Below are 21,835 nucleotides of genomic sequence, written 5' to 3' on the forward strand. Positions count from 1 at the left end.
ACTTCAGAAACGATTTGCGTTTGTGTGTTTTAATTCATTTTGGAAGCTTGTCAATTCCTTTTCGGCTCATCTAAATATTTTTTTTTGTTAATAATTTCACAATAAGATACCATAATATTAAGACAGAAGACATACAGTTTAAACATCCTGATTCGCAGATTACAGGCAATGTTTGTTACGTTTTTAATTGATGGAGGTGATGATTTAAACTACTGGGAATAGTTTCATCAAACAAGCTTTTGTGAACGTTACCCTGCTGTTGGCCTGTTGCTCGCAGCGCAGTATCGTTTATTGGGGCTTTTTATTTTTCCCGAGTTGTCGACTTGTCAGCGTCTGCCTCGACTCTCTGCTTTGTCGTAACTCTTCCTGTCTTGGGCCAAACCAGGTGAACGCAACTGCAGTTCTGCTTTTTGTGCAACAGTTTTCTCACTATACTCCAGGTGCTGTGTGTGTGTGCGAGGGGGGGGGGGGAAGGGGAAGATAAGAGTTGGTGAATGTCAGTCGCGGAAGAGAAAATCAAGAGGGAGTCACTGCGTTGACCAGGGGGTTCCAACTCAAATACACAGTTGGGCCAAAGTGTAAAAGTTGGACAAAGTCTCAGTCCAACATTGATATTTATTGAAAACATCTTCCTCCAAATATAATAGTGAACTTTTTCACATGGACCCAAACGAGTCTTGCGCTGAATACAGAACGAGCAAACTTCATATGCACACACGTGCAAATTCAATTTCAAATTGAAAAATAAAATGTAAATTACAAATTATTTTTTTATTTGCAGCCTTCTGATTTAAATTTTAGCGGTAACATTTTTCCACGGGCTGATAATACATTAAAGAATAGAAAATAATTCAATTAAGTTCTAATTCTAATATCCTTCAATGAACATCCTGATTGAGCAGAGCACTCTGGGATTTGTAGAATCAGCGCAACATGTGCTATGTAATAGCAGCCACCCAGCTCCAGTAGTGATTTTGCATTGCCTTGTGGGCTCAATGTAAATTTTCTGGGGTCCAAGTTTGGCCCTAAGGCATAGAAACTAATATATAATATGTAATTGTACACTCTGGCCACCAGAGGGAAGTCGTCCCTGTGAGACTTTAAATGGGCTTGTTCTCGGGTCACCGGTAGCTTTTTGGATCCCCAGGAGGAAACAGAGATAACCACGCACCGGACTCTTTTGATTGGTCCCTGCAACGACTCTTTTCCAGTTTTGGGTCATCAGCTTGTTGATTTCCCATCGAGTGCGCTACACGCGCCACCATCGGTCACTGAGGGAAAATGAATCGCCTAGCAGTAATTTCTAAAAAAAATATATATAATTTACAATGACGATTAACACCTGCTGACACAAGCAACAGACTTGCGGGGTTTTTGCCAACTTTGTCATGACGCCATGTTGTCAATGCTGCAAGCGGCTAGGAGGCGGAGCCTTCGAAAGTCCACTTTTGGACATGTTGTTTAATGTTAAATACACTTTAACTGTGACAGCTAAACTCCCAACAGCCAACAGAGATTGCCAGAAGAAAGTCAGCACTTGGGGGGGGGGGGGGGGGGTGTGCTTTGATACCTGGGCGACCCCCCCCCCAAAGTGCTCAAGAAAAGAGCATCAATATTCAAAAAAATGAGAATCGTGAGAAAAGTGGCCCTCAATCCCTGGCTAAATGCGTGGAGGACAACACGTCTTGGTGGTCGTCAGTAGTCTAACCACGGTGGCCCTGTTTGGGGGTTCGTGTTGGGGCCCAATGTGGATGAAAATGTTGATTAAAAAGGTTTTAATGTTAATAAACGTTTTGTATTGTGAAGACGGCATTCATCCGCTGTCGTATGACGTTATTGTAGCGATGATGATGATGATGATGTAGCTAACCTTGGAGTTTGCTTATTATGTGGTGTGGTCATGCTGGTAGTCTACATTTTGTTTAACCTCAAAGATTCTATGTAGTAGCCTATTAAATCTAGGTCTATAAATTGTTACCTACTTATGCGGTGTGCATGTGTAAGTATGGCGGTGGTGGTAATGGTTCATCTGCCTCGTGTGATCTCAGTTACTCATTGACATCACTGCCTTCTTGTTTGTTGTGTCCCCAATGTGACTCGTGTGTCTGCGTGGACGTCATTAATGTCCTCGAGAGTTTCTTTGAGTGGATCAAACTCAATACAAAAGCACTAGCGGCGGGCTACCAGCTTCCAGTAGTGATTTGGTGAATAGCGGCTATTATACAGTATATGTAGCGCGAATACTACAAATCCCAGAATGCTCTGCTCAATCAGGACAGGACGTTCATTGAAAGGATATTATTTTTTATGACTTTGTTGGATCAGTGTTGTTATTTTATTTTTATAAGTGTTATTAGCCTATGGAAAAAATATTCAGTTAAAATTTAAATCAGACGGCTGCAAATGAAAACGTTTACATTTTATTCATTTTGATGAGTTTTGTTGGTTTGATATTCAATTTTGCATGCGTGCAATATGAAGTTATTTATTTATTGTATAGAAGCTTTGCTTGCTCCATATTCAGTGTTGAAGCAAAACTTGTTTGGGTCCATATGAAAAGGTTCAGTGTTTTATCTGGAGGACTTTTTTTTTTTTTTTTTTCAATAATCAATGTTGGGCCGAGACTTTGTCCAAGTTTTATATTTTAGCCCCACTGTGTATTTGAGTTCGACACCCCTGGAGTGGATGAATTAATTTGATATCTTTGTCTTTAAACCACCCGCAGCAGCCTTAAACAATTCAGTTAATCTCCAGAAAACAGCCCTCTTTTAGCCCCCTGTTTGCAGCCTCCAGTAAAATGCTCAATTTTTATCTTCCCTTCATAAGTGATGATTTGTTTAGCTTTGCTCGAAGGCGGGTTAGAAACAGAGAGCAGTGAGGCAGCCTCAGAGGGCGCTGGCTGTTCTCACCAGCCTGTCAGTGCCCTTTGTGACATCACAATAGCACATGGCTTAGCACACACATTTTGCTAGCAAACAAAGGAGGACGGACACAAACTTCAGCCTCTCGTCGTTTCTCTCGGAGCCGCGTTGAAAGCAAAACACGAGGTAGAATTTCATCATTCAAAGATATTTTTATTCATTGCACTGTCGTTAAAAACCTCGGCATACAAAACGCCTGATAATCTCGGTTGCATTCGTTGGTCCGACGTTTCGCATTGTGCGCGAAACCACGCGGTTCCCCACCACAGCGGCCTGTGTTTGAAGCAGACGTCCGATGTTTTTTGCGTTTAAAATTAAAGAGAGGAATCTCACGGTTAAATAGCATGTTACAAACAGCCTGGGTGCTAAGATTTAAATTAAAGCTCACCGGGGACCAGGAAATGATAAAAACCTGATAGTCTTTGGGCTTTTTAGCTTGTAAACATTCGCAGTCTGCTCTGCTGAATGTGGGCCACGCTGCCCCCCGGTGGCTACATCGAGGTATGAACGCTGTCATTTCACAGGAATCTGAACCTTCATGTTGACAAACCAGCTGGCTGGCCACCCGGGTCCGTCAGTGTTTACCGGCTTTACGCTGTAGTAGTGTCTGAGAAGTTGGAACTGCGTTGAAGATCTGTCGTCGTTTTGGCAGGAAGTGAAATTCCTGAAGGAAAGACGCTTCAAAGAAAGAAAAAGTGAAAAAAAAAAAAAAGGACAGAGGAGAAGTGACTGACTGTGTTTTCATGCAGGGAGGAGGTAGACGGTGACTCTGGCTGGTCCGCTTGAGGTATTGCTTCAGGATTATTTTTTTTCATAGCCGTCCTGATTTCTCAACGCGAACAAAAAGTTAAGACATCAGCGTGAGGCCGCAAGAGACGCAAAAAAATAAAAAATAAAAAAAAATACAGTGGCTACAGTGTGGTTTCTCTTCTTTCTTTCTTTTCTTTCTTTTCAGCGCATCTTTTATGTCACAACAGCAAGGGACATTTCTGCAGTGACCTGAACCCCCTCCTGAACTACCTCAACTACCTGAACCAACTGAAGCAACCAAACCACCTGAATCAACGGACCTGCCTGCACTACCTGAACTTCTTGAACCACCTGAACCACCTCACAGTGTCTCAGGTTTCATGTTTATGAGCATAAAAAGTCAGCTAGACGCCAACGTGGTTTGAGAAAGTGAACCTGGTGTGAATGTGAAACCCTGCCAAACCTCGACCACCTCAACCACCTCGACCATCTGAACCCCTTGAACCTCCTGAACTTGTGGGACCTCCTGAACCACCTCACCCACCTCACCCACCTCAACTACCTGAACCACCTCGCAGAGTCTCGGGTTTCGCGTTTACGAGCATAGAAAAGTGAGTCAAACGCCAACGTGGTTGAGAAGGTGACTCTGGTGTGAATGCGAAACCCCGCCAGCGATGGAATCCTGAGCTCCTCCCTCCTGAGACAGCCCTTCCCCCAACCCCCACACCTCCCGACTCCTCCGCTCAGTTGTGCACTCTGTCCTCCAGGGCCCGGAGCTCGGCCTCCACCTGGGCAGGCAGGTCGGCTCCCACCTGCTGGCTGAAGTAGGCCCTCAGCTCGCGGGCCTCCTGCTGCCAGAAGGTCTTGGGGACGTCCAGCAGGGCGCCCATGTCCACGCCGCCGCTCAGGCCCTTGGTGTCGATGGCGCCGTCCACGGGCAGCCAGCCAATGGCGCTGCGCCGGGCGGCCTCGTCCTCGGCCTGCCGGCCGCAGCGGCGGAAGATCCACTCCAGCACGCGGGCGTTCTCGCCGAAGCCCGGCCAAAGGAAGGCGCCGCTGGACGGGTCCTTACGGAACCAGTTGACGTGGAAGATGCGGGGCAGCTGGGTGGCGGCGCCGCGGCGCTGCATGCTCAGCCAGTGGGCCAGGTAGTCGCCGAAGTTGTAGCCGAAGAACGGCCGCATGGCGAATGGGTCGTTCATCAGGACCTTCCCTGCAGGAGCACCGAGCAGTTAGCACACACACACACACACACACACACACATAACACACTCTCAATGGACAGTCCTGAGTATTGGGTTTAAGAAAATCATCTTCATCATCTTCATCATCTTCATCATCATCATCATCATCATCATCACCACCATCATCATCATCACCATCAGCAGGTGGAGCCAGAGAGTGACAGACAGACAGACAGACAGACAGATAGATAGATAGATAGATAGATAGATAGATAGATAGATAGACAGATATATAGATAGACAGACAGACAGATAGACAGACAGATAGACAGATAGACAGATAGATAGATAGACAGATAGATAGACAGACAGATAGATAGACAGAAAGACAGATAGATAGATAGTGGCACAATCAGTCATCAGCAATCAGTTCACAGAGAGTAAGAGAATAATTAAAATGAGGATGAGAGAGAAAGACAGAGACAGACGAGGGAGACTATCGCACCTTTATGCTCGGCCGCTGCCGTGGCCTCGGACCTCATGGCGGCGCCCACAAACACTCCGTGCTGCCAGTTGAAGGACTCATAGACCAGAGGGACTCCTGTCAACACCACCGCATCGTTGGTCTCAGCACCACAGTTTCACTCACACCATCATGCTAATCATCATTACTTCATTCATACAAATCTCATCTGCAAAATTTGAACCTGTAATATTCTCTCTCTCTATATATATATATGGCAATATATATATATATGTGTGTATATATATATATATATATATATATATATATATACATATATATACATATATATATATATATATATATACATATATATATATATATACATATATATATATATATGTATATACATACATATATATACATATATATATGTATATACATACATATATATACATATATATACATATATATACATATATATATGTATATACATACATATATATACATATATATACATATATATATATATATATATATATATATATATATATATATATATATATATATATATGTATATACATACATACATACATATATATATATATATATATATATATATATATATATATATATATATATACATATATATATATATATATATATACACACACACACAGTATGTATGTATGTATGTATATATATATGTATAGGTGTATACCTATATATATATGTATATATCTATACACATACACACACACACACACATGATGTTATATAATGTGTTCATAATGTCCATTTGTATTTAATTCACTGCTAAGCACTTCTGGTTGGAAGCTAACTGCATTTTGTTGCTCTTATTTGTGACATGTGCAATGACAAAATTCAATATAACCCAATCTAATCTAATCTAATCCATGATCTGATGGAAGAAGGTTCTGTTTAGTTCCAGTCTCGGGACACATCCTGTGAGATGCGGCGACGGCCCGCTGGAATGTGACCCGGTCTGGAAGATGGATGAGGGAGGGGGACCGACCTTCTGGCCTCCTGCCCCCGAAGATGATGGCGTCGATGGGGACGCCCTCCTCGCTCTCCCACAGGGGGTCGATGATGGGACACTGACCCGCCGGGGCGCAGAAGCGGGAGTTGGGGTGCGCGCACAGCGTCGACGTTCCTGTTAGCACAGCGGAATAATAAAAAAAAAAATAATTAAAAAAAGTTTTTCCTTCACTTCAGTCAATGGTCACCCAAGTGCACGCCACTAGGTGGCACTTATCCAGTACTACATTCATTAATATTCTGACCCCCCCTCATGTATTATTAATTCTATATGCTTGGATCTTTTTCTGCTGGAGCCCAGTGGACCTTGAAAACGTCCAAAAAAAAAAAACCACAACTAACCCCCCCCCCTCGGAAAAAAAAAAAAAAACAGCATTAGCATTTACTTAAAACTGTTGTAGGGCAAACCTGGGAGGGGAAAAGCAAACACAGGGCAAGTGAATCGCCTGAGGGAGGGAACCAAGCTCATGCCGAGAAACTCTGAAGGTGTCTGACAGCGGAATTCAAACCCAAGACCTAAAGCTGGCCGCTGACAGGATTGGCTGAGGACCGGTGTTGGCGAGTAATCTATTCCTCAGTAATCCACTACTGTAATTAAAACTACTTTTTTAGTAACGGAGTAATGTGGCAAAACTGGTAATCAAATCGTACTTACTTTTCCAAGTAACAACTCCGTTTCTTTTTCTGTAATGTTTAGCGAGCTGAAAACGTCTCATCCACAGAATGTCTGAGATTTAGAAAAACCGCCAAAAACAACGATGGCGTGGATTGACGACGCAGCACCGAAGCGAGCGCGGCGGCGGCGAAAGAAAAAAAAGCAGCAATTTCGTTTGTAGCTGGAAACACAAACATTGTTTTGAGTTCATCTCGTCTGAATGAAAGAATACTGTGGCTCGCTGTGCGTCACGTGCAGGAAACGAGACGTTCTCAACTGTTGCTTTGGGTTTTTTTTTTATTAAAAAGTAATTTGTAATTGATTGCGTGTGAAACAAAGTAGTTAAAGAAGTAATTAGATTACTTTTTTTTTTTTTTTTTTTTTTAAAGAAGTAATCAGTAGTTGGATTACTTTTATGGAGTAATCCCAACAACTTTGCGGAGGACATTCAAGCAGAGGTGGGAAGTGGCAAAGTACAAATACTTTGTTACTTACGTAGATTTTTCAGGTATCTGTACTTTACTAAAGTATTTCTTTCTCTGAAAACGTATTTTGCTTTGACTTTGAAGAAACGAATTCCGGTAAAAGTCGTTCACTTGCTACCAAAGTTGCTGCTGCTTGAAGTGCAGCTATTTGAACTGCGCTGTTGTGTAGTTATATATGAAACTGGATCACATTTTGAGAAGGAAATTATTTCAGAGGAGACTTTTTACTTTTACTTGAGTAAAAGAGTTGGATCGGAACTTTTACCTTCACAGGAGTATTGGTTATCAACACTTTTGCTCAAGCACAGAGTGCTAACACTTTGCTAAAACACGGGATCGTCAACGTTTCCCCTCTGTTAACGATCTGTTAAAACTGTGGGGACACGTTTTGGGGCAACGAGCCCCGAAGGTCTCGGCAGGCACCCACCGGGTTTCCACGCCTTGCCGTGCCAGTCGGTGAGGGTCACTCCGGCCGGGGGGGCGTCCAGGCCCTCCCACCACACGCCGCCGTCGCTGGTCTCGCCCACGTTGGTGAAGACGGTGTTCTTGGCGATGGTGGCCATGGCGTAAGGGTTGGTCTTGTCGGAGGTGCCGGGCGCCACGCCGAAGAAGCCGTTCTCCGGGTTGATGGCCCTCAGCTTCCCTGCGGCGACGCAAGCAGGGAGACCGTGAGCTCCATGGGATGGAATGGAATGAACTTTATCGATCCCCCAACACAAGACGGAAACCGCATCAATGTTTTGTGAGCCAACAGTAGAGGGGTGGGCAAACTAAGGCCCAGGGGCCATATGCGGCCCGTTAAGCTTTTTATTTGAAGACACATATTTTTGTTGGAACTTTGCCTTGGTTCTTTTTCAATTCACATTAAATCCATGAATCCGTTACCTGCGTTGAAATGATTGAATTGCATGTGTAACGTGCATGATTTACTTTTTCCTCCAATAAAAGTTTAATAACAAAAAAGAAAGGAATAGAATAGAATAGAATTGGGAAATTTTGCACAATTACAGCAACAATATAGTGCAAAAGAGAAGAAAAATTTAATTAACTAAAAATAAATGAAAGAAAATAAATATATCTATGGGGTAAGAAAACAAGAAAACAAACCAGATTTTTCCCAACTTATGGGAAGTTGGTACTATTTACAAGTCATCTAAATTATATTGATACATAAATCAATATTTATTGCAGCTTTGTGAAATGTAAGTGGTGGAGAAGATGTTTTTTTATTGAGTGCAGTGGTACAGCCTGATGTCTGCGGGCAGGAACGGCATGCGGTAGTGCCTCACAAACACAAACTCCTGACATTCCTATGACGCAAGATTGCTTTTGTTCTTTTGGAAGAACTCCTTTGTGACTCACCGTGGCTGTCAAACTTCATCCAAGCGATGTCGTCGCCCACGCACTCCACCTTCCAGCCCGGCAGCGAGGGTTTCATCATGGCCAGGTTGGTTTTGCCGCAGGCGCTGGGGAAGGCAGCCGCCACGTAGCGCTTCACGCCCGCCGGGTTGGTGATGCCGAGGATCTGAAGGCAGACCAGAGAGTGCGGTGAGTGACGGGGGACCAGAGGGGGCATGGTCTCAGGCTTTGACATACTGGTTCTCTCAAGGAAGTGCGGGGTGGATTCACTTCAGCCCTGATTAATCGAATTAATCTTTTAATCTTGTTTGCTTGGAATGTTTGATCAAACCGTCACCTTGATTATCGAACAAAACCCTGGTTCGCCGCCTTGTCTAAGGTCACCTTCAACTAAACGGCGGGAAGCGGACCAGTGCGGTGGAGAGCACTGTGCGTGAAACGCAGTCTGAACAAATCGAAATTAGCTTAACGACTTACCAACTAAACGAATGAGCGTTTCCTGTTCATTCGTTCGGATCGTTTGACAAAGTTCAGTGTGAGAGCAAAACTTGGACCAGCTGAACCTTCGAAACCAGACATGGGCAAACTACGGCCGTTTGCAACCCATCAAGCTTTTTAATCCTGGCGAGCCGAACTTGAAGAAATGATATTTATAGTCAGTAAGTCATAAAATAGCTGTATTCCATCCATTTTTCAGTGTTTTAAGAGTCATTCCAATAAAGTTTGCTTCGATTCATTTTCAGTTGACATTAAAGCACGTTTTCTACACATCCCATGATACATTTTTTTTCCTCCTATGAGGTGGGTCACCAAAACCATCCATCCATCTGCTGCTGCTCCGTCCCCTCTCTGTCACTTCTTACAACCCATTGCGGCCCCACCAGTCAAAAGGTTGGCCCACCCCTGGTCGAAACCCATTCAGCCCCAATCGTCCCGAACCTCCCCCAGCTACCAACCTTCAGTGTCGGCCGTGTCACTCACCAGCATGTGCTCGGCCAGCCAGCCCTCGTCCTTGGCAATGCGCGAGGCGATGCGCAGCGCAAAGCACTTCTTGCCCAGCAGGGAGTTTCCTCCGTAGCCGCTGCCGAAGGACAGGATCTGCCGCGTGTCCGGCAGGTGGGAGATCAGCACCTTGTCTGGGTTGCAGGGCCACGAGTTGACCAGCGGGGCTGGAGATGAGGCAGGCAGGCAGGCAGACAGACAGATGGACCGACGGACAGGGAGGAGACGACGGAGGAGGTTGGTGAGTAACTCACAATGAAGTAGAATAGAATACAATAGAAAAGCCTTGATTAATCCCAGCAGTTTAGTTATTACCGGCTGGTTTGTCAGTCTGTGTGAGTGTGTGAGGCTGTTGTACAAGTATTAATCATTTGATGGATGGATGAAGTGAGTGCTGTACTTGACCCTGACTGAGACTAGATCACTGTAAAATCAAGTTAGGCTATTAATGTGGCCTATACATGGAATATAGTGTCCTATGTGAATGTTAGCATGGACTATTATAAACGAAAAAGGATACAGTCATGCCGAACAGAAGCTTGGCAATGCAACTCAGTCACGGCTGTTTACCAGTCAGAATTGTATGTATATATTGTTTTATTTTGTTTTGGCAGCTGTCCACAGCCCAGGCCAGGATGAAGGATCAACCACACAGACTCACCAAGCAAACAGATTCAATATAAAGACTCATTATGAGAGGCTTTCATTGACAGAAATGTCAGTAATTTCAACATCTGAATGTTCACATGCCTCTTTATTTATTTTTTGTTCTCATTAAGTGATGTATCCAGAAAGGCATTGTTTTGTTCTATATGTACATTTAGAACATTATTATTACTGTTGTTTTTTTACAACAGTAAAACTATATGGCCAAAATTAACGTGAAGTGTCTTCATTCAGTGGGCGTGGTTTTGGTATAGGGCCGGTGAAGACCTCAAATGCCAGGGCTGATTTTCTTTGCCAATCCGGGGCTGATTTTACCCTATGTAACATCCTTCGCCTCCACAACTCTATTCTTGACCGGTACCATAACTTGAATTCTGATCCTAACTGTGACTCGGACCCGAATCCTAAACCTAACTGTCACCCGAGTCCTTATCCTCAACCTAACCGTCACCCGAGTCCTTATCCTCAACCTAACCGTCACCCGAGTCCTGATCCTAAACCTAACCGTGGATTGATTTCATTCATGCTTGCAGTGGAGCCTGGGCTACTCAACCCTCCATCTCTTCCGACGATAGTTGGAAAGAATCTACGTCACTGCCTTACGAATCTTTGATACCATCTAGCCATGACCTTCACACATAATCTCATTTGTCAAACACGGTATTTTATTTTGAAAATTGATTTTATTTTGAAAATTGATTTTATTTTGAAAATTGACAGTATTTTCTCGCGTTTCTTTGAGTGACTTCCTGTCCAGCTTGACGCGGATCGCTCGCGCACAAAATACACCAGGCCAAAACGATTGCTGCACTGCGCTAGTCACTTACAGACAGTGCACCCCAATCACGCTGGTAAGCCGTTTGAGTTTTTTTCTGTGAAAATGTGGCGAATATTTCATCAATCCCCCCCTACTTTGTGAATGCTACTTCAGTAAACGAATTAGTAGTTGGTCAAAAGTTGGGAGGGAGGGTGCACAATATATTCTTCTTCCTAGGGGGGGCATAACAAAAAAATACTTGAGAAGCACTGGCAGATTAATCAGTGTTTTATTCCACCTTTGTAAAATGTAAGTGGTTGAGAAAAATGTTCTATGAAGTGCAAGTTGTGCATCCTGATGGTTGCGGGCAGGAGTGACCTTTAGGTGGCGCTCCTTCTAGGAGAGATGAGGACATTTACGACGAGTCATCTCCCCATGGAACCTGTTTCGCGGTTCGGAAGTACATACCAGTGAGCGGCAGAGGTCGTCCCAGCGAGTGCTGGCAGCGGACGAATTCAACCCCTTCGGCCAGTTTGTTGAGGACGGGGGTTCCCATCCGGGTCATGACCCCCATGCTGGCCACCACGTACGGAGAGTCCGTCACCTGGGAGCAGAAGTAGAGCACCGTGGTGAAGAAACCTGTCCGGTGATTGTTTTCTGCGGGGCTGCCGATGTGTTTGCGGATACCTGGACACCGTATTTGGAGAGAGTGGAACCCACGGGACCCATGCTGAAGGGGATCACGTACATCGTCCGGCCTAACCGGGAGACAAGACTCTTTAGAACACAAGACACAAATCCACCATTTCAGTGTTTCAGCTTAGTTTTTTCGGACTGCGGTGACCCAGACTAGCGTGAGAAAGATTCCAGGACTCGGGTCTTATCTCTAGCGGCCACAGAAACACATTTCTCCAGAGGTGCTCCAACCTACCAGTCATGCAGCCGGGGAATCGCTCCTCTCTGGCCCTCTGCCAGTCGGACTCGCTCATCCAGCTGCCCAGCTGGCTCTTGGCCCCCCCGGCAGGGATGGGAACCGTGTCCCTGTGGTTCTTGGTGACAATCACCGTCTTGCTTTCCACTCGAGCGACATCCTTGGGGTCGGTGCGCGCCAGCCAGCTAGAGACCAGAGCATCGATCACGGGTTCAGGAAAGGGACCTGACCGCAAACCGAAACGGTGGGAATGTTGCCAGTTGTCGTATGTGCCGACTCACCAGTTCTCATACTTGGGGAGCCTCTTGACCATCCCTTCCCTCTCCAGGCCGGCCAGGATGGTGGCCGTCTCCTCCGCCGTGCCCGTCACCACGTGCACATTGGAGGGCTTGCACTCGTCCACCGCCCCCTTCACGAAGTCGGCCACCGAGGGGGGCAGCGAGGGGACGGACGCCAGGGAGCGCAGGCCGACCCCGGCCCCGACGCTGCCATGTCTGAGCGGGAAAACAACCAGTTGAAGTTTTTTTTTTGTTGTTTTGTTTTTTTTAAACCTGTCCAGCAAATGATCTGTGCCACTGTTGCAATTATTAATCAGTGGCGGGCCATCAGGACCAGCAAGGTTCCATTTCTCTGCTGGCCTAAACATACTTAGAAAAGTACATTTTCCCGTAAATATGATCAAAGTTATTCTCCATAGTCTGTTCTTTTCACGTCCTATAATATCCACTAGGTGGCACTGCTTCCATTGTTGTATATTACAGTTCTTGTCATATTTCAGCATTATACTGCCTCTTCAAGAGGGTGACGGACGTTGGAAATTAAACGTCCGATGATTGATGTTTGCACCAACGTTACAATACCTGACGATCTAGATCGTAAAATGCGGCAGGGTTACCAGAGCGCAATTTGCGCTTCTGATTCATCAGGTGGGCGCTTTTCTGGGCGTTTTTGCGCCTTGTATATCGTTAGCGCTAAAAACCTTTGTGGGTACGACGCAAAGACGGGGGAGATGGTAAGTAAGCAACTCGAAGCAGAAGTTCAACCTTGTCGCCTATCCACGCCGTCTTTTTCCGTGCGTTCTTTGCCGCCTTCGCAGTGCTACGTTAGCGAGCAGCTACTTCTATAAACACGCCGGGCTCAAGGTTTTCTCCTTCTTCCGCCTTCAGGGAGTAAAACCACAGCGCCACATGAGGCCTGGTGGAAGTACTTTCCAGCGTTTCCGTGCACATGCAGATATTTTTGGAGACGGCTTCGTGTAATCTCTTTTTTCTTTCAAATGCTGTTCAAAAAAAAATTCCTATCCTTGTAAAAGGGGCCATGAAAATGGCGTAGATGCATGTAATCCATGTTATTAGGTTGTTGTTGTTGTGGTTGTTGAGGTGTTTTTTTTTTTGTTCAACGCTAAAGGGAGCCACTTCAGTTGCCTGTTCTAGACTGAACTCAAGATCCGGTTGCCACCACAATGACCCCACGATGGCTGGAGGAGAAAATAAACATTTAGTTGCCGAATCATCTGCAATTTAAAATGTAAATGATGTGGCACATTGGCGCAGCAGCCGCACCAACATGTACAACTGTTTCATAATTTAATCGTTCAATAGTTTGTTTTGTTATCGTCTCGTTTGTCTCTCATCCGAATCGGCGACAGTGTGCAGTTTATCGGACCAGTTTGCTCAAGACTCGAAGCTCACTGTAGTTTTGGTCTGCGTAGTTTTGAAAACTTTGTTGAGGAATCTCCTAAATGTATCACTGGCCTTAGTCACTAAAGCCTAAATTATCATTTGAATGCTCCGGACACTCAGTGTCGCTCGACTAGGTCGCCTACACGAAGGTAAGGTCATGTGTTCTGTACGGATTCTTGAACCGTAGTGTCACACTTGAGGGCAATGTGAGGTGTGTTCATTTGGGGTGGACCAAATTCCGGCCAGACCGGCTGTGTGAGCTTCCACTCGAAGCACGTTTTCATTAAAAGCCAACAGCCCTGCCATCAGCTGTTGGAACTCATCACCTGCTTTTGATAAGTCGGCGACGCCCATACTGAAGAGGCCAGTCTGAGTTCTTTGTGTGACTTTGTGTGTGTGTGTGTGTGTGTGTGTGACTTTCAGGACCTTACAGAGCTTCCTGAGTTTGCCGGGAGACACACGAGTGCTGATTAGCCACGTGACCGCCGCTCCAGCGGGGAAAAGCTGCTCCGCCGGCTCAAGAGGATGCACGCGGCCGCAAGCTCATTTTGCAGGAGAGGTTTTTTTTTTTTTTTTTTTTTTTAGTAAAATCGCGACTCAAGCGGGAAAATCCAATGAATCTTCTGAAATGTTTCAAACAATGGTTCCAGGGTTGAATGTGGACGAGCTGAGTCGTTCCGTCCCCCGCAGCCATTTGATTTGACTCAAACATTTATCAAGCACAACCAAACACGCAGCTTCCGTACACCAGCGCGTTTGAACAGGAGAGGCAAAGAAGCTACGATGAAAAAATGGACAATAGGGTGACGACTAACACGAAAACGAGGGGAAAATTAGCGGAGGAGTCCAGATGGAGGGGGGCAGCTTCGTGTTTAGGAGTCGACTCAAATGCGGCTAATTAAACCCGCGAGCTTCTCATGTGACCCGCGGTTCCAAAGCGCCGGCGGACCGCCGATCTGAGTCTTTGTAGGGGGGGTGGGGAGGAAAAGGAAAAAGAAAGAAAGAAGCCACCAGCTCAGGTGTGGGCAAACTACGGCACGGGACCTATATGCGGCCTGTTGAGGTTTTTAATGCGGTCCTACGAACTTGAATAAATGATATTGACAGTCACTATATCATAAAACAGCTCTATTTCCTCCATTTTTTCAGTGTTTTACGGGTCATTTCAATAAAGAGCTAAATACCTTTAAAAGACACCGACTTTGTTTGAACTTTGTTTTTGTTTGCTACTCCGTTGACTTTCAAGCACGTTTTCTACAGTTCCCATGACATCCTTTTTCCCTCCTATGAGGTGGCCCACCAAAAACACTCCATCCATCCGCTCCGCTGCCCCTCCGCCGCCCCTCTGTCACACTTTACGACCCATCGTGGAACCTCGAGTCAAACCGTTTGCCCCCGACCCATGGACTAGCTGCAAAACGTCGCTCCCTGCCAGCAGCACCGCCGACAACGTCAGGTGTCACGCCTTTTGTCTGCGCGTCACACGTGCGCAGACCCGCGGCTATGCGTGGGCGCACGTCGAGGGCACGAGGGGCGGGCGTGCAAGCGAGGCTCGCGGCGCAGAAACACAAAGATAAGGTTACAAGCGCTGCCAGAGCAAAGACCTCAGAGTCTCAGGGTCCAACCCCCCCCCGCCCCGACTCACCCCAACCTCTACACCATGCCTGGTGTTTAAACATTGATGTGTCAAACCAATGAATCATGAACACAGTCCAGATGAGCGTAGATAAAAAAAAAAAAAAAAAACGAGGCTGGCACAGCCTCATTAGCCGCGTTTCCATTGCAAAAATAAAAGCGATATTTCTAAAAATTTCAGTACAACTGCAATTTGCAGATGTTTCCATTCAGTGGTGTGATGCGCATCAGCCGTAATTCTCTTAAAGCAGCTCTAGGTAACTTTTCGACCATAAAATTATGATTCCAAGCTTAGTAAAGCGGTAGATAAACCATTAATAGGCTGTGACTGCACTGCGTGAACTTTCAAGCGCGACCCGACACGTCGGACGAACCACTGTACGCCAACGTCACACGTTTATTTAGAGGCGGTTTTACATACTGCTATTACAAATACATAAGACTGTAAAATGACGGCATGGAACCCAATAATTAACCTCGACGAAAGACAAAGTAATAAAAGCGTTGAACTTTTGCTATGGCGTTATTGTCAATGTCTTGTTTTGCATTTCGTGTTGGCGTTTTTCCAGAACACGTACGAGCGCCCCAGCGAGGTGACTATTTGTATTTTCCCACATCAATAAACTAGCGCTGCGGCGCGTTCACTTCGTCACTTGGCCATTTCCACCAAGAGTTACCCAGAGCTGCTTTAATATCTCGTCTGGCGGGATGCAATTCTCGTAAAATCTCCTCCCGCAAGATTTCCGAGAATTACGCTGGCGGTCGTTTTGTTTACCGTCAAGAATGGTTGTTATATTTTTCTCGTTAATGCGGAAAAAGTCTTTCCATGACACTTTTGCGACATACCTCCATATCGATACGTCTAAAAAAAAAAAAACACCTCTTCGGCCCTGTTTGCACTTGGTCACTTGTAACTGTTTTGGGGGATTGGATCACGAGAACGGATCTCGAAGCATCTGTTCGCACTTAGCATTAGCATGCGTCTCGAGCGTGCCATTTGTGATCGCATTATCCCCCCCCCCCCCCCCCCCCCCCCCGCCGACCCTATGCAAATGCAACATGCGTCATTTCCGTTTTTAACGACTGGGGGCAGTAAACCGCAAAACCACCGCAAGTTTTACATGAAAGCGAATAAGAATCAACTTCCTGTTTGCGGACTATATCAAGTCACTCGTTTTAATTCTACTGCAGCTCGTATGGATCCCAACGAGGAGTAACAACTGGGGTGCGACCGCTGCGACACTGACAAAATATGCTAGTGCGGAATGAAATTTATTAGCATCCCAATAAAAGAGTCTAACAAAAATGATTTGTTTTCGCTTCTTGTTTGTAACTTTATAATGACGACACCGGGAGGTGGGGCGCCGACCAAGTACGTACACGGGAGAGGTGAGCGGAGTAGGCGGTCCTTAATGTGGACTGAGCTCGCATTCTGTTCGCACGTCCGTGACGACTATTCGGATGACAAAACGGATTTGGACTGTTTGCACTTGGTTACTTTGTGTGTTTTTTGCCAATCGGAATACTAAAAACGCATGAAATGACCAAGTGCAAACAGGGCCAATGAGAGCGTAAAAACCCTTTCACGATATTTAAAAGTTGTCCCCCCCCCCCTCCCCGAAATTTATGCGTTTCCATTACCAGTTTTTTATCGCGATATTTAGGTTTTGCGCAATTCTAGGGGTAAAGGCAGATACAGTGGGTTTGAACAGGCTTGAAGGAGCAACCTTTTCAGGGGTGAGCATCGACCCCGCCGTGCAGGTGTTGATGCGCACGCAGGTTTAACGACCTTGACGAGGTTGCTAAACTTCGTACGCCAAATAATCTTTTGGTAAATAAAAAAAAAAACCTGTTTGTTCTTATTGAATATGTTCATATTATCGGCAAACACTAGAGGAACCGGTCAGCAGCACAGACGTCCCGCAGTGTGAACTGGTCTTTGCCGCATCGGATCAACCACCCCGTCGACACAACTACTCAAACTGTCTTGACCGTCGTCTACAGAGCAGACACCGGCTGGTTTTTGTCATGAATTAGCCGAGAGCGAGGATGTGGCTGCGTTCCGGCGGTGGCAGTGACGGTGGCCTCCTTCCCCTGGAGGCAACACAGAAAAGCGAAGCGACGGGACGGCCAGCTTTGTCTTTGCAGCTTTAAGAGACCCTGATGACCTTTGCTGGCTTTTTCTCCCTTCACCGGCAGTCATTCACTCCGCCAGGCCTTTGTCCCTGCCGCCCCCATTCCTCACCCCATGCCCCCACGACCCCCTGCCCATCCCCCGACCCTCCCCTTTGGTGAGCTGGACCAGCAAACCTCTACCTGATGAGTTGGCCACCAGTGTTGGCGAGTAATCTATGACATAAGTAATCCACTACTCAGACTACTTTCTGAGTAATGTAACGGGATTTCGGTGGCAGAGCTGGTAATTATATCATCATTGCTTCATCAAGTAATGACTCCGTTACTTTTTGGTACTATTTTGCAAGCTCAAACATGTCTTCTTATCCACAAAATGTCAACCGAAAACAGCGACGTTGCAGATTGATGAGGCAGCCGTGCATTCAGCGTCACTGTCGCGTGACGACGCGCCAAAACAAGCACGGTGGCGGCAAAAGAAAAGACAGCGGCTGCATTTGACTGCTGGAAATACAAACATTACTTTGAGTTCACCTCGTCTAGATCAGAGAACGTTGTGGTGCGTTGTACGTTACAACGGTATGTGCAGGGAAGAAGACTTACAAAATTTGTACTTTAATGAAGTTCATTCCAAAGCACTGAGTAACTGTTAATTTATCTTTTTTTTTTAAGTAATTAGGAATGGATTACTGATGAAACAAAGTAGTTTAATAAGTAATTAGATTACTTAAAAAAAAAAAAAGTAATCAGTGGTTGGATTACTTGAACGGAGCAATCCGTAATCTCAACAACACTTTTGGACACAGCTGGACAGTTTGGACACACACAATTCCAATCCTGATCAACACCGTCCAGGGTAACAAAAAAAAAAAGTCAGATGTTCAGCATGCTGGGTTTCCACCTCAAATTGTGACGTACTATTAGCCAGCATGCAAGAAAAAGCCACAGGTTAAGCGAGTCGGCGCAAAGGTCTGTTTTAATCTTCAACCGAGGAGATATTGACCCGCAGGTGAACGGACGGCGAATCCTTCACTCTACCTTGAACGTCACCGACCAGCCAAAACACGCCTCCGGGGCGAGCGGCCGGCCAATCAGCGCGCACCGCAGGCAGACACGCCTTGCACTGCAAAACCAGACTAGCCCTCCATCCCCCACTCCTCACCCCTCCAAGCAACGACAAGCCGGAGCGTCTCCCAAAGGAACAGGCTGCACGTGTCAGCGTCGCGCTGTCGAGAATCTGCAGAGCGAAGCCGTGCTGCACACCCGTCAGAGGGCCAAACGCGTTAGTGAGAGTTCCTCCGGACAGGCAAAGCAGCACCGGGTGCAACAGGCAGCAGCAGCAGCAGCAGCAAAAAAAAAAAAGACAAATCAAAAAGCAAGTGCACAACGTCACGCAAGCGTGCTCACACTGACCCCAGACTCCGAGTGGGATGACGTCCCGTGGTTACCGGGGCCTAGAAGAGAGCAGTGGCCAAAGGAGGTGATTCTTCACTCTTGACAGCCAGTTGGGACCGAACTCCCAACACTCAAAAGACTGAACAACTGCATCACAATAATAATACTCATAATATTTTTAAGATACATTGATCACGGGGCCAACAAGTACTGACTGTGTCGTCATGCAAGATTCAAAACTGACTTGATGACACCGATATTTATCCGTGTGTGTGTGTGTGTGTGTGTACTGACGAAGCTTGAAACAGAAGCAGGGGAGAAACAGGAGCGTCTGTCATGAAAGTGGATTAACAAGCCGCAGTCGTTCTCTGCATCCTAGTTACGTCACACGCAAGCCAATGTGGACACACGTTAATTAGCTAAAGAAAAACGAAAAAAAAAAAAAAAAATCGAAAAAAAAAAAAAAAACCCGGGTAACAACAGTTGGAACTCACCTCCTTAAGACTCCCAGCAACATGCACGACATCCTGGCTGGGATGAAGAAGGGGGGGAAAAATTCTATCTCAAGTTAAATAAAGTAGTAAAAAAAAATAAAAAAATTCGTAATACTTAAAGGGGCATTTAAAGAGTTTAAAGAGGAGGAGGAGAGAAAGAGAGGAGAGGAGGAGAGGAGCAGCGGCTACTACAGCGGCTCGGGGCTCATATCTGACGGGACTTTGCACTTTGCTCGCAGTTCCACACTGATGTCACCGGAGGTCCGGTGGCCGAGCTGCGTCAGCTCCGCAAACATGCGCCCAGCACTGCGCAAATGGAAGTTTAAACAAAGACGAAAACGAGAGGAAGAAGAAGAAGAAGAAGAGGGAGAAGAAGAAGAGGAAGAGGAGGAGGGGAGGCGGACGAACGAACAGAGGAGGATCCGGGTCAAAAGTTTAAATGTCGGTCGTGTCCATTGATTGTTGCGGCGGTGTTTCTCTGCAGTTTGCGGTTGTTGCTCCTCCCAAAGCGAAGCGAGGCACAAAGTTCTGGCAGAACCTTCAAATCCCTCAGACTCCGCCGGTTCCTCCTCCAACTCAGACCGGAGGAAAACAGTGACAACTAGCGCGAAAAGCCAAACCCGGAAGTGTCGTGGAGGGAAAGGAAGCGAACCGGCAGCGCAGGCAGGCAGGCAGGCGGGCAGATGTGTTTGTGTGTGTGTGTGTGGAGGGGGGGTTTCAAGTTACAAGTTGTTGCGTTTGTAAACGTCTCAACCTACACGGCTGCTTTGCTTCTTTCTGAAAGTCTAGGGAAAGCTCACACGTGCCGTGTTGTGTTTGGAAGCGTCTAAGACGGTGTTGTGTTGCCAGCAAATATAGAAATATTAATAATTAAAAAAATAAAAAAATAATAAAAGAAAAAATGAAGCACCAAGCAGATCCAGTTGAGTTATATATAGAAACAAACAAAGAAACAAACAAACAAAAAAGATTTGCTTTTACTCAGTTTTGGAAGTGAGACGCGAGGCCTTTAAAAAACACATTGGGTTTTGTGTTGATGTTCCGTCTCAATGAGCAAAACGTTAAAAAAAAAGCCACGCATGGCATAGCGGATTAAAGCAAAAACCAATTCAAAACGACTCTGGCCTCTTCCAGTAGATCAGTTTAAAGGAAAAGACATGGATGAAATACCCTGAGGGTACTGGTACAATAATTAGTTATTGTAGCATGTTTAGTCGCACTGATTTGCGTTGAAGTAGTCTGGCCTATTTCAAATGTTTCCCTTTTACACAAAAGCTCAGACTGTCCGAGCTCGTAAACTGAGCTGAATGAATCCTGTGGTTTATATGTTGCGTGTTGATGGGCTCTCGTATCAATCTCAGCCATCGGGCTGTGCAACTGCACAGCAGTAAAAGATCTCAATCAACCACTTACATTTCACTATGGTGCCATAAACACTTATCTATCAAACTTGTATCAGTATATTTTATCTAGTTTTAATTCACTCTTTGCACTCGTTTTAATTCTTCTCTTTGCACTGTATATGCTGTTGTACCATGCAAAGCCATTTCCCCCCCGTCCTGCATTGACCTCAGTCCGTCCGTGTCGGGGGGGGTTGGAGGCGGTGCTGTTTTTGTTTCAGTCACTGTAAAACTTTCCATCATCCGTCTATGAGGGAAACGTAAATAAAGGATTTGTTAATTTTTTACGTCGCGTTACATAATTTTTGTCGAGGGAAGCTTCGATGTCAAACACAGCGGGGAGTCGAGCCGACCCTCAGAGCTCTATGGCATTTTTCAACATCTCTTGCACTTTTAAATGAGCTTCGAGTAGAATGACCAGTTCATGTCCCCCCCCCCCCAGCCCCACCCCCCCGGCTTGTGCCACATTACATCAGCCAGCAAGTGGTGACTTTCCCGTTAATGCCTGTGCAAAGTGGGGGGTGGAGCTTACGCGCTGACACACACACACACACACACACACACACACACACAGATAGAGAGGAACGAGAGGGAGGGGTCTCGCACTCACTCACTCACTCTCACATGCACTGCACAGGTTAGATAAAGAGCAGCCTGGTTAAACTTCAGCCCCTCTGTCTCATGTCCCCTGATACTGGCTGCAGCGTCAGCAGCCCCGAGCACATGGACACACACACACACACGCTCAATTTCGCCATGAATGAATGACTGCATACATCCAATGATTCGCAGTCCACAGTTATGAAAGGGGGCATTTAGAGATGAGGAAGAGAAGCACGAGGGGGCTACAATTTACTAACGCAT

The 21,835-nt window shown here is 45.9% G+C and overlaps 1 protein-coding gene across 4 annotated transcripts; it reads right to left on the bottom strand.

The window, feature by feature from the left end:
- Positions 1 to 3,905: 3,905 nt before the first annotated feature.
- On the bottom strand, positions 3,906 to 20,154 carry pck2 (phosphoenolpyruvate carboxykinase 2 (mitochondrial)). 4 transcript variants are annotated; one of them, XR_012928772.1, is made up of 13 exons: positions 19,984 to 20,154; positions 19,572 to 19,608; positions 12,514 to 12,726; positions 12,233 to 12,417; positions 11,989 to 12,059; positions 11,770 to 11,905; positions 9,858 to 10,045; positions 8,880 to 9,042; positions 7,945 to 8,160; positions 6,355 to 6,492; positions 5,361 to 5,456; positions 4,153 to 4,884; positions 3,906 to 4,031 (listed from the first exon to the last, which is right to left on the bottom strand). XR_012928772.1 is itself a non-coding variant. In XM_076043058.1 (12 exons), the coding sequence occupies exons 2-12, from the start codon at positions 19,601 to 19,603 to the stop codon at positions 4,415 to 4,417; spliced, it is 1,908 nt and encodes a 635-aa protein (XP_075899173.1). In that variant the 5' UTR covers position 19,604; positions 19,984 to 20,154; the 3' UTR covers positions 4,184 to 4,414. The 4 variants fall into 4 exon arrangements, 2 of the variants coding, with proteins under 2 accessions (XP_075899173.1, XP_075899172.1); XR_012928771.1 differs by having other exon boundaries at positions 3,929 to 4,004; positions 4,144 to 4,884; XM_076043058.1 differs by lacking the exon at positions 3,906 to 4,031 and having other exon boundaries at positions 4,184 to 4,884; positions 19,572 to 19,604.
- Between the last annotated feature and the right edge of the window lie 1,681 nt (positions 20,155 to 21,835).

This window comes from Nelusetta ayraudi, unplaced genomic scaffold (assembly GCF_046127955.1).
Source record: "Nelusetta ayraudi isolate G7.1 ecotype Tasmania unplaced genomic scaffold, CSIRO-AGI_Nayr_v1 ptg000073l, whole genome shotgun sequence".
In the NCBI taxonomy this organism is placed as follows: domain Eukaryota; kingdom Metazoa; phylum Chordata; class Actinopteri; order Tetraodontiformes; family Monacanthidae; genus Nelusetta; species Nelusetta ayraudi.